The sequence below is a fragment of the Gopherus evgoodei genome, chromosome 12 (genome assembly GCF_007399415.2).
Source record: "Gopherus evgoodei ecotype Sinaloan lineage chromosome 12, rGopEvg1_v1.p, whole genome shotgun sequence".
NCBI classification, from domain to species: Eukaryota; Metazoa; Chordata; order Testudines; family Testudinidae; genus Gopherus; species Gopherus evgoodei.
Window position 1 is genome coordinate 3,456,149 of NC_044333.1, and position 12,116 is coordinate 3,468,264.

Consider the following 12,116-nt stretch of genomic DNA (forward strand, 5'->3'; position numbering starts at 1 on the left):
CGCTGTAAACTGGGGGTGATGATTCCCACTGTTAATAAAGGTTCAGCGCTGCATGTCTGAGGGTACATCTTCACTACCAGCCGTATCGGCGGGTAGCAATCGATTTCTCAGGGATCGATATATCGCGTCTCATCTAGACACGATATATCGATCCCCGAATGCGCTCTTGTCGACTCCGGAACTCCACCAACGCGAACGGTGGTAGCGGAGTCGACAGGGGGAGCCGCAGACGTCGATTCCAGTAGGTAACTCAATCTCAGATACTTCGACTTCAGCTACGCTATTCACGTAGCTGAAGTTGCGTATCTTAGATCAGTCCCCTCCCCTAGTGTAGACTAGCCCTGAGAAGCACCTCAGGCTGAATAGTATCAGAGGGGTAGCCGTGTTAGTCTGGATCTGTAAAAGCAGCAAAGAATCCTGTGGCACCTTATAGACTAACAGACATTTTGGAGCATGAGCTTTCGTTGATGAATACATCTGACGAAGTGGGTATTCACCCATGAAAGCTCATGATCCAAAACGTCTGTTAGTCTATAAGGTGCCACAGGATTCTTTGCTGCTCAGGCTGAATAAATGCTGAGTGGTGTTATCCAGTACTATCTCCGTCTTTGTTCTTCCACTTTCATTTTCTTGTCCTCCTCTTCCTAGTCCTCCTTTTTTCATTCTCCTGCCATCCTCTTTCCTTTGAGTGTGTCTCTTTTCTCTCCTCTCCTCTTCTCTGGACCTGCCATCCTGGCTCCTCCTTTCTAATGGAATTATCAGCACCACAGAGTTAGCTGCAAATGGCACAAGAGCCAGGCGGATCATGGTGCCACCGTGCTGACATCTGTAACTTACCAGGCAACTGACTATGCGAAAGATTTCTTCCCAGAGCCGTGCAGGAAGGATTTCCACAGGCTGGCCATGCTCTGGGGCTTTTCCACTACACTTATGCAACGACCCACTATCACACCTGTCTCCTGGGTGGCAGTTTATCACTCCATTCCTCTTTGTAGAGGAAAGACTTGGAGGTTAGTGATTAAGGCTATGATTTAGTCACGGGTATTTTTAATAAAAGTCATGGACAGCTCACAGACAATAAACAGCAAAGAATCCTGTGGCTCCTTATAGACTAACAGACATTTTGGAGCATGAGCTTTCATGGGTCACCCACAAAAGCTCATGCTCCAAGACGTGTGTTAGTCTATAAGGTGCCACAGGATTCTTTGCTGCTTTTACAGATCCAGACTAACACGGCTACCCCTCTGATACTAGACAATAAACAAAAAGTCCTGGCCCTGATCTGTCCATGACTTTTACTATATTAATATGCCTGACCGAATCTTAGGTGCTCTGGAAGGGGCTCCTGTGGCTGCTGATTTGAAGGGGCAGGAGGACCTCTGGCATGCCACCGCTGCTGCTCAGGGCGGGGGGTGACCTGGGGCCCCGTCGCTGGTGCCCCAGGGTGCGGGGCAGCTCAGGGCCCCGTCACTACTCCTTTGGGTTGGGGGTGGTTCGGGGCCCCGCCTCTGCTGCTGCTGGAGGGGGGGTGGCCTGGGGCACCGCTGCTGCTCCTGGACTGCTGCTCCAGGGCAGCACCTGGGACCAGCTGCCTGGGGCCACCTGAGCAGCTGAGGCGACCCTGGGATCAGCTGCATGGCCCAGTGCAGAAATCACAGAGGTCCCAGAAAGTCACGGAATCCATGACTTCCATGACCTCTGTGAAAGACTCGCTGCCTTATTAATGATGAATGAGGCATTAAGGAAAGGCTTTCTCTCATGGCTTAGGTCCTGGACGGCTTGGGGCTCGGTCCCTCAGGGCCACCCATCCCTCCGACCGCCTTTTTCTCCGTGATTCCCTACCCAGAGAAGCGGATGGCTCATGTGGCAGGAGAAGCCCTCAAGCATTTCACCTTCGTTGTGCCTGAAGATACAAATATGGATGAGGAAAAGAAGGATGCAGAGGGCAGTGCAGATGCTTCTGTTGCTGTCCCTGTGGTGAAGGTACAGGACTAAGTGGAAATGTTGCTTTGCAGAAGGTCCCATGGTGATGGGAATGATCAGGCTGGTGAGCTGCAAGGCCTGACCATAAAATGAAATTAGCAGCAGAGACATGACAAGTCCCTGTGTCTTGGAAGATTTTGACTGACATCAGCCTCTAACCATACTCCGTGTTTGTATAGTGCACTGCACAATGGGGTCCTGCTCCCTGACTGGAGTCATGTGTGTTGTGGTAATAAATAATAGTAAACCTTAAGGCCTAGATTTTCTGAAAGGTGTGAGTGCTTGTGCACCTGATTTGCTCACACTGTTACCAATGACTTCACACCCAGCTGAGCCGTGGCACTTCCAACCGGTCAGCTACACAGGCAGTTTTTCTGATCCCTTGCAGAGTCACGGTAATTGTGCGTGCAGATTAGAATCGCAGTTGGATGTGCATGTTTGTGAAGATGTTAGCCATGCTGTTTCCTACCCACTGACCCTGACATTGCTAACTTCTAAAGAACCACCGCTCCCTTGTTTGCTTTGAGGGTTAGTGCTGGGTCGTGAACCTGAACTCGGACCTTAGCTGATTTAAAAAAAACACCCTCTTTCCAATTTTCCTTTAAATAAAGACCCATTTTCATTGCAGCTCAATTCAAAGCACAGGGGGGAAATCAATGTCAATCAGCAAAGAAGGGGAAGAGGTGGAAGGGGAAGAAAAGCCTTTGAAAGACTATTATAAAGCATGAAAAGCAACAAACTAACCAACCTCATTGTTGTGGTTAGAACAGGGCCAGCGGTCGCCTAGAACGCCAGGATTTGGGAGGGCAGCATTTTGCCGCCCTCGGCGGCAATTTGGTGGCGGGGGGTCCTTTCGCGCTCTGGGTTGTCAGTGGCAATTCTGCGGCGGGTCCTTCACTCGCTCCGGGACCCACCGCCGAAGTGCCCCGAAGACCGGGAGCGCGGAAGGACCCCCCCCCACCGTAGAATTGCCGCCAATGACCGGGAGCATGGAAGGACCCCCGCCTAGGGTGCCAAAAACCCTGGCACCGGTCCTGGGTTAGTATTGTACAGACATTTCACAAGGAGAGGTTTCCTTGATTAAATAAAAAACAACAACAAATGATCTAAACCCTACGCAAAAAGAAGCCATTAGTCCAGTGTTGGGTGGATGCTCATTACTTGTTATCTGTCCTGTTGTACACGCTGGAGGCCTTATCTCAGGGATGTAGGGCTAAGCACACAGTGACCCTAACCATGGACTGCTGCTGCTTAAACATGAGTGGGCACAAAGAAGACTTTTGCCTTCTTTCTTGGCTTCTCTTTCATCTCAGTGCCATTGCTCTTGGCTAAGTACTAATGCGCCTTGGTAGAGTACTTTGCTGCCCCTCCTCTGGGGTCTCCTGAGCTATTTCTGAGTGTCTTTTCCTGCCCTCGCACTGGGTTGCAGGAAGAACAGATCACCCCAACCAGAGGTAGACTGAAGAAGGACAAAGCGGAGTCCAGCCGTGAGGCTCAGAAGGATAAGCGCAGCACAGGCCGCAAGAAGGGTCTTCAGGGGCCAGGCCCCGGAGCACTGGCACCACTGTCAGAGCTGGATCAAAGCAACTTGATTGGGGAACAGTCCCAGGAAAAGATCCTCAGGTGAGCTACCAAGCAGCTTAGCCTGATGCCTTCTAGCAGGGAGCCCTAGAGACTGGAGGCTGGTGATATTCCTTCTGCCTTGGGGATTTTTAGGGATCCCACCAGGCCACTCTGCTCACTCAGGACATGTCTCCCAGGCACACTGAACAGCAGTGGGTGCTGCTCAGTGGAAACAGTGGATGATTCCATGTAGCAGGGAGGTGCTTAGGGCTCTTTGTTAGGGTAGCCAAGTGTCTGGTTTTTGACCGAAACGCCCAGTCAAAAAGAGACCCTGGCAGCTCTGGTCAGCACTGCTGATCGGGCCATTAAAAGTCTGGTTGGCGGCGCAGTGGAGCTGAGGCAGGCTCCCTGCCTGCCCTGGCTCCACACAGCTCCTGGAAGCAGCTGCATGTCCCCCTCTGGCATCTATGCGTAGGTGCAGCCAGGGGGCTCCACACGCTGCCCCTGCCCAAACGCAGCATACAAGGGCTGGGAACCTGCAGATGGGGCAGCGAACAGAGCCGCCTGACTGCACCTCCATGTAGGAGCTGGAGCAGAGATATGCCGCTGCTTCCAGGAACTGCTCGAGGTAAGCACTGCCTGAAGCCTGCACCCCTGCCCGCGTCCCATGTCCCTACCCCTTGCCCCAGCCCTGATCCCCCTCCGCCCTCTGAACCCCTTGGTCTCAGCCTGGAGCCCCCACCTGCACCCTGAACCCCTCATGCCCAGCCCCACTCCAGAGCCTGCACCCCCAGCCAGAGCTCTCACACACCCCTGCACCCCAACCCCTGGTCCCAGCCTGGAGCCCCCTCCTGCACCCTGAACCCCTTGGTCTCAGCCCGGGGCCCCCACTTGCACCCTGAACCCCTCATTTCTGGCCCCACCTGAGAATCAGCACCCCCAGCTGGAGCTTTCACCCCCGTCCCGTACCCCAACCCCCTGAGGGTGGGCAGAGGGGGGCAGATGGAGTGAGCAGGGGCAGGGAGAGGCAGTTCAGTTTTGTGAGAGTCAGAAGTAGGCAGCCCTGCTCTGTGTATGTTTCATTCTCATGCTGGATCGGTCTGTTGCTCCCACTTTAGCTGTGACAGGTGCAGAAAGAGTAAAATCTCTTCACTCCCATACCGGTGACGAGGCTGGCCCATATGTGCAGCAAGCAGGCTCACTCCCTATACTCAGCACAGACAGTGCCTCCTTCCAGCTCCCCATCAGAGCAGATCACCCACAGCGACACTGCTGGTCAGATGGAATCTCCTGTTCACTGGGAATTTCCCTTCCTGGGGACAAAGGGCCAGCACCAGACCCTGCCGCAGTGCAGGAGCCATCTTCCTGCATGTGTTGGGAAGGTTTATCAGAGGTCCTGGGGTTAATACAGGCTTCTCCCTTGGCTCTTCTGAAATAAGCCAAGATACTGAAAACAACCATTCTTCACCTGCTGCCAACCTGCCTAGCTCCCGCCCGTCAGGGCAGTGCCTCAGAGAAGATGGACCTTGTCGCATACCCTGTAGATCAGCCAATGCAGACTGTCAGACTGGCTGTGAGAGCAAATTGCTAAGGTCCCGAGGGCCCTCTGCTGAGTATGCCAGGCCTCCAGTGGGTCATGGGAAGAGATGGCCTCTCATCTAAGTCTCACAGGGATCAGTCTTCAAAGTGAACTCCTTGAGTTTCTCTCGGAAGCAAAGAGGAAGCCGTTGTCAGAGAATGACTGGTATAATGGACTCCCCTGAGCTACTGGCACTGAGCAGGGGAGCAGCCATGCTCTGCACTAGCCGCGGGCTCTGGCTAGGCTTCAGGGACTGTTCATGTAGAGCACACGGTAGGAATCCAGTACCGCAGTCACACGTACGGTGCCATCTTCTGCTCTAACAGGCCATACGCTGGAGTGTCCACATTCTTGTTTAGTGCCAGGTCCTGACCCAGAAGCCAGTCTGGCAGGGTTCCTGGGATTTTATGTTCTACAAGTTACCCCAGCTTTCTCAGTCTCGTCCTGTTGGGTGTCTGACCCACACAAAGTGTTCTCTCTCACCACCAGGCTGAGCAGCTTCCGCTGGACGGTGCCTGCTAATGGAGAGGTTGTCATGAAGATACACTTCTCCTCCACCGTGGCAGGGCAATTTGATCAGACCCTGAACTTCGAGATCCTCGGCACTCGCCGGCAGTACCAGCTTTACTGCAGAGGCACCTGCACTTACCCTACCATCAGCCAGGACCCCAGGTCAGTACCTGCATGCCTGGTAAAGCTGCTGGGCTGCTCTTCTGAGGGCTAGAGGGAGTCTGAGCTGCTGAATCTGACACCACCTTCCAGCCTCACCCTCGAGACTCTGACAGTGGGGAAGCTGTGGCAGCTCACCCAGGGCCCTGGGTGATCACTCAGGTGACCACTGCCACAGTACCTGAGCTGGTTAGCTCACGTATGTCACACACCCCCCCCCCGCAGTGGTGACCTCCTCTTCGTTGTTGTAACACATGTCAAGGGGCCAGAAGGCAGGAGAGTAGGAAGTAAAGCACAAAACTGGAGGGGAAGAGAACAGGCAAGTTCAAGTGGGACACCCCAGCTTTAATTGACACCATATTCCAGCTCCCTGGCCTGTCGGTGAGCGGAGTGAGTCATGGAGCCTGAGAGTAACTGAGTCGGGGGTAGGTGAGACCCAAACACATCCACATTACAGGGCTGAAGCCTGGAGCTGTCTGGGCTTTAAATATGGTTCAGTGAAAACAAGTAGCTATGTATGTGACCCTCCCAGTATCTGGGCACCTCACAGTCTCTGATGGCTCTGTCCTCACAACATGCGTGTGAAGTAGGGCATTGCCATTTCCCCAGTTTACATAGGGACGTCAACAGCAGAGTCTAAAGTTGAACCCACATCTCTGAGGCCCTAGTCAGTTTAACCACTGTCCTAACCAGCCTTCTTCTCTAGCTGCTTCCTACACTCCCCTTTTAACCATGTTCTCCCAGCTTCAGGGCACACCCATATTGTAACTGGTCTCCTGCTTAGATGAAGTTCAAGGGAATCCAGCCTGCACTGCTCTTTCCACATCACTTCTGATGAATCCCAATCACCAGCTGAGTACTTAGGGCACAAGGGCAGGGAACAGAAACACAAAGATGGAAGAGTTTTACTGTATAGGAATGGATGAACCTCGCATAGGGCATGTGGTGGATTATGGTCACGTTTGCACGGGAAAGAGTCTGCTTTCTGGCCTTGAGTACACTGAGCATGAGCCTCCAGGCAGTGTCAGTTTGTAACCATACTTGTTGCGTGGGAAGAGTGCGATGTCTCTTCTCAGCGAGATACGGGATAGAACTGGAGCAGGAAAGAGGCTTGGCCTTGTGCTGGTAGGGCAGGGAGGGAGGATAGAAGGTTTAATATCCACTGTACCTGAGCACAGGATGCTGGGCATGATCTGCTCTTCCTGAGGGCGCTAAGGCTTACAGGAGACCTGGGAAGTCTGTTCTGTGGAGGATTTTTGCTAGCTTGAAGTTTGATTTTGTTCTGATTTGAACTGAAAACCAAATTTTTGGTGACAAAGAATGAAGACTCAGCTCTGGGGCAGGCCATGTGGAAGCCAGGGCTGCCGAGGAGTTGGGTGGGTAAGTTGACAGGAAACCACACGATGTTTTGATTTCATTGCATCAGCAAATTAAGACGAGAATGTTTCACCGAAATTTATCTGGCTACCTCTAGCTACAGGCTTGGTAGCTCCTGCAGCTCCTCACACTACTCTGCTTCTCTGCTATAGGGTGGTATTTCCCCACCGGAGGAAGAGTGCGAAGCCTGACGACATCATCTTCAAACAGTACGTGATGAGCTCGGGGGTGTTCCACTTCGGCCCCTTGCTCTGTGGAAAGTCGAGAGACAGGTACCAACAAAAGGAGCAAGAGTCTAGAATCCTAGCGCTGCTGCATGTTATGAATGATGCCTTATTATTCTGAATGGCCCAAAGAGTGATAGGCAATGCATGGTAACTAGAGGAGATGCTGCCCCTGCCCCTGCCCCTGCCCCTGCCCCTGCCCCCAAGGACTTGCAGTCTAAATCCAGGTGGGCACAGGCAAGAGTCAGAGACGGACACAAAGAGAGGAGTGGGGAACAGAAGAGGGAGGACATTCATGAGCTCCCTTGGTTACTCAGCAAGGCATGCACATGTTTTATAATGAGAGATTCCTGTCTGTGGGCCAAATCCTAATTCAGGCAAAGCAGCTCCAGGCTCCAGCCAGAGCACAGGGAGGTAGTGTGACCTAGTAGATAGCACACAGGGCCAGCACTCAGGAGACCAGGGTTCTTTTCCCAGCTCTGACTCTGCTTTGCTGAGTGACTGTGGGCAAATCACGTCTCCTCTCTGGGCCTGGGGTTCTACATCAGTGTAATGGGGATACACTGACTCCCTTTGTAAAGCACTTTGAGATCTACTGATAGGAAGTGCTATGCAAGAGCTGGGGGTGTTGTAACAGACACACGTTACTGGGCATCAACAATGTGATTAGTCAGCATGTCAGATTTGGCCCACAGTGTTGGAGGCTTTTTTTTTTTTTAACAAGCACCTTTCTTTTTCGAAAGGGGACCTACAGAGAAATGAACGTTGGCTTCCCGCCCTGTGGTGGTGGTTTGTTTTGGAGGTTATAGCTACGGTAGAAAGTTTTACTTGTGCAGCTGACATTGTTACGTCAGTAGAGCACATGCCCACTTGGCTGTTCTGCCAGTGCTGTGCATCCTCAGCCCGAGAGGCTGTAAGCAACACGACATTCCAGAAAGAAGGGCTACAAGGTTTTAGTTGTTGCTGTTACTGGCCAGGGAGGGTGATGAATGCTGTGTTGTTGCTGGTTTTAACATTAAAAAGTCAGTTCTGTTCTGCTTGGGAACTGTAGGGATGACTGGAGAACTAGTGGTGTTCTGTTGTCCCTTGGCATTGATAGCTAAGCAAGCGAGAGCCAGACTGGACTTTTAGTGCGATTATTTTAACATGCTGTGCTTCTCTTTTGTTTCTTTAACCATTTAACGCCAAAGCCTATTGCATACTTTGGGGAAAAGGATGCCTTTCTCTAGGATTCAGCATTTCCTCTCCCACCCTTTCAGTTAAGGTGCGAACACGCACCTGAAATATCCAGCAAAACAGGGAACACAAGGAAATCTCCTGATATTTCTCAGGTGAAAACCAAGCAGAAAAAGTGAACTAGTTTTAAACTATTTTTAAAAGCCAGTCAGATCTTATTTATTCCTCATAAAGAAGCAAAACAAACAAACAAAAAAAGCCACAAGCCAGATCGATTTTTGGCACTTCTCCTGCGAGTGGCCTCTTCAGAGTCAATTGATCCCATTAGCGTGAGGCTGCAGGGGTCACTCGCAGCACTCAGTTACAAGGAAGTAACCCTCAGTTCTATAATGTTCTTTATACCAATGATGATTACGAGGGGGCTATTTTATAAGGATGTTTTTAAAGCAGGATTTGGTGCATGTACAGGTGCATGAAAGGAGGCACTGTATCTGTGGCATAAGAAAGGGTGAAGGTGCAGCACTTTCTTGGGCCCACTGTCTCTTCTACAGTGCGTTTCATTTGCAGATACAAGGCCCTCCGATACCCCAACAACTCTGAGAAGATAACCATCCTCAACCCATCCCCTTTGGAAGCGGAAGTGTTTTTCTGCTTCCAGCATGACATCAAGGCAAATACATACCTCTTGGATCCTCCCACCATGACGCTGAAACCCAGCGAGAAGCAGGTAAGAGACAAACAGGTATCGCAGTCTCACGAGATTTGGGAGCTGTTTTCCCCTCTGAATGAATGCCCTGTTCTCTCTCTCCTTCTCTCTGGGGTGCCGTGCCAGGAGCTGAGCATATGGGCATACCCCACCGCACCTGGCATATTTGATGACAGCATCGTCTGCTGCATTAAAGAGAATCCAGAGCCAGTGGTCTTCAGAATCTGCTGCCACGGGGTGCGTCCCGAACTGGAGCTCGACCGCAAGCAGTTGCATTTTGAGAAGCTGCTGCTGCACAGGTTGGGATTCCGAAGGGCGGTCAGAACATAGTCTGGAGCCTGCTCTTCAGGCCAGGCCTTGTTTGCTTTTTCCAAGTTGCTTATTTTGACTCAAAGGCTTGCCTTTTATCTCCAGTTTCTTTCCTCATTCACTCCGGGTATGTGTACACTGCAGCTGGGAGGCGTAATTCCCAGCACTGGTGGACACCTGTGCTCTAGCTCTCCTCAAGCTAGCATGCTGAATCCAGCAGTGTGGCTGGGGCAGCAGGAACTGGTTGGGCAGGGTTGGAGTCAGGTTGTTAGTTTGTGCTATTTGTAGGCAGTAGCTAGAGCAAAGCTAGCTTGTGTCTGGGAACCACACCTCCCCACTGCACTGTAGCTGTGTGCTCATGGCGAGGGCTCTTCACGGCACCCTGCCTACCATTACTGCCTAATTTGACTTCTGTACTGGGGGGTCAAAGCGCGGGCGCGCATGCTGAAGCCTGTTCCTTGGCTCATTGGTTCTCTCCCCTCTCCTGGAGTGCTACCTGGGCTGCATGTTCCAGGATGGGGGGACAGGCCAGGCCAGCTTAATGGGGGAGCCCCAGCTGCTGCTGTCTGCTGTGGTGACCTGAGCATGGGAGCTGCGGCCACTCTGGCACCAGCCGCTGCAGCTGCTCTGGTGACTCTCAGCTAGGGCTGTTGCTGCAGCTGAGGGGATGCCACATGCCGGGCTCCCCCCTCACACACACCATTCCCATATCTCCTTCTCTTCCCCTCCAATCTCCCTTCCCCTCCCCACCTCATCCCCTTCCCCCTACTCCTACATCTTCTCGTTCTCTTGCCCTATCCCCCCCTTCCCCACTGCCTCTTCTCTTCATCCCCCTCCTCCCGGTCTGTCGTCCCCACCATAGTTGTACAGGAAACAGGTGAACAATAGGACCCAGGAGGCATCAAGGTAGCAACCTGGAGAATCTGCTCCATCCTGCTCCCCATTCTGGCCAGGCTGCCCGGCTTGCTCTGCCTGGCCTGCGGGATGGGGAGCAGCTCGATGCTCACAGAAATAGGGGGGAGAGGCACATGACCCCATGTGCCCCACTGCACTCCCCAAACTACACCCATGTTTAGGACCCAAATTATTACCCTGTTCTTTGGGCTGGACTCTTTAAGCAGTCGGTGATATTGGGGCTTTTCACAAATCTTTGCATTGGCTGCACCAATATGCTTCATGCTGCAGCTCCCAAGGGATTACTCCTGTGTTTTAGCCCCTTATTTTCCAGTGAGACTGCAGTGCTCCTGCCGGTTTCCTGTCCTTTAGCACCCTTCCTCCAGCGAGGCGCATGTCACAGGAAACAGAAGGGACTCATCTTTGCTTGTCTGGGTTTCTGTAGCTCAGTGCTCATCTCCTCCACCTTCTCACAGCCCACCTCCAGCTTGCAGCATCTAACAGGACTGGTCTACACTGGGTGGAGGGGGAGTGATCGATCTAAGATACGCAACTTCAGCTACGTGAATAGTGTAGCTGAAGTCGAAGTATCTTAGATCGATTTACCTCTCGTCCTCACGGTGCAGGATCTACGTCCGCAGCTCCCCCTGTCGACTCCGCTACTGCTGTTTGCGCTGGTGGAGTTCCGGAGTCGACCGGAGCGCGTTTGGGGATCGATATATCGCGTCTAGATGAGACGTGATATATCGATCCCTGGTAAACCAATCGCTACCCACCGATACAGCGGGTAGTCTGGACGTACCCACAGACCAGAAAGCAAGCAGTCGGGCTTCGTTCTTTCTGCTTTTACACCCATTGCAAGTCACCCTGGAGGCAGGGCTGTTTTCCTGCTCACCAGCCAGGACTGGAGCATGTTGACTCATTGAATGCAACTTGTCATCCCACGTCTCCTCAGCTAATCCGCCCCTCCACCTTCCTATGGTTGAACAAGTCCTTATTTTAAGCTTCTAGCTCTAAATTCCACAAGTTCAAGTGATTAAATGTCACAGTAAAACAGACAGAGAAATCATAGAAATCTAGGGGTGGATGGGACCTCAAGAGGTCATTTCATCCATCCTCCCGTGCTGAGGCAGGATTACGTATACATAGACTACTGTCTACAATGTAGAACGCAAATGGTGACATCCCGTTCACATGCCTAGGATCCAAATATTTGCATCAATCCCTTCTCATTCACTGTCCTCCCATGAATACCGATGAATACTTCCCGGTGCACCTGTTCCTAGCTGGGGTTCTGGATGTGACCCACTCACGCTGGTTCATCAGAATGACCCCATGTGCAGGAATGGAGCTAGTTAAAGTGATCCATGCCTGTCAGATGTTGATCTGCCACTTAAGTTCTGATTTTGCTTGTGTTCATTGTAACTAAAACTCTGTGATTCTCCCCAAAACTTGAATTTAAGATTCTGGCACACGCAAAGTAAGAAAGAACTGAATATGGTTAAACCCTGTGGGTCCAGCTGGATCTTTGTGACTTAAGAGGCCATGTGAGACTGGATTGGCCTGGGCCCCATTCAAATGCAACACTAAAATGGCTGCTTTGGCAACAACAGCTGAGTGTCTTCCTCTCCTTTTA

At 52.0% G+C, this 12,116-nt stretch overlaps 1 protein-coding gene across 5 annotated transcripts in view; it reads left to right on the plus strand.

The window, feature by feature from the left end:
• HYDIN (HYDIN axonemal central pair apparatus protein) overlaps positions 1–12,116 on the plus strand; it is a 392,944-nt gene that overhangs the window by 297,676 nt on the left and 83,152 nt on the right. For 4 of the 5 annotated variants that reach the window (XM_030581746.1, XM_030581747.1, XM_030581748.1 and 1 more), the window contains 6 exons: positions 1,768–1,983; positions 3,413–3,606; positions 5,615–5,797; positions 7,324–7,443; positions 9,139–9,298; positions 9,404–9,576. In XM_030581746.1, coding sequence (XP_030437606.1) covers positions 1,768–1,983; positions 3,413–3,606; positions 5,615–5,797; positions 7,324–7,443; positions 9,139–9,298; positions 9,404–9,576 — 1,046 coding nt within the window. The remainder of the gene's footprint in view (positions 1–1,767; positions 1,984–3,412; positions 3,607–5,614; positions 5,798–7,323; positions 7,444–9,138; positions 9,299–9,403; positions 9,577–12,116) is intronic. The other variant, XM_030581750.1, reaches the window with a different exon arrangement.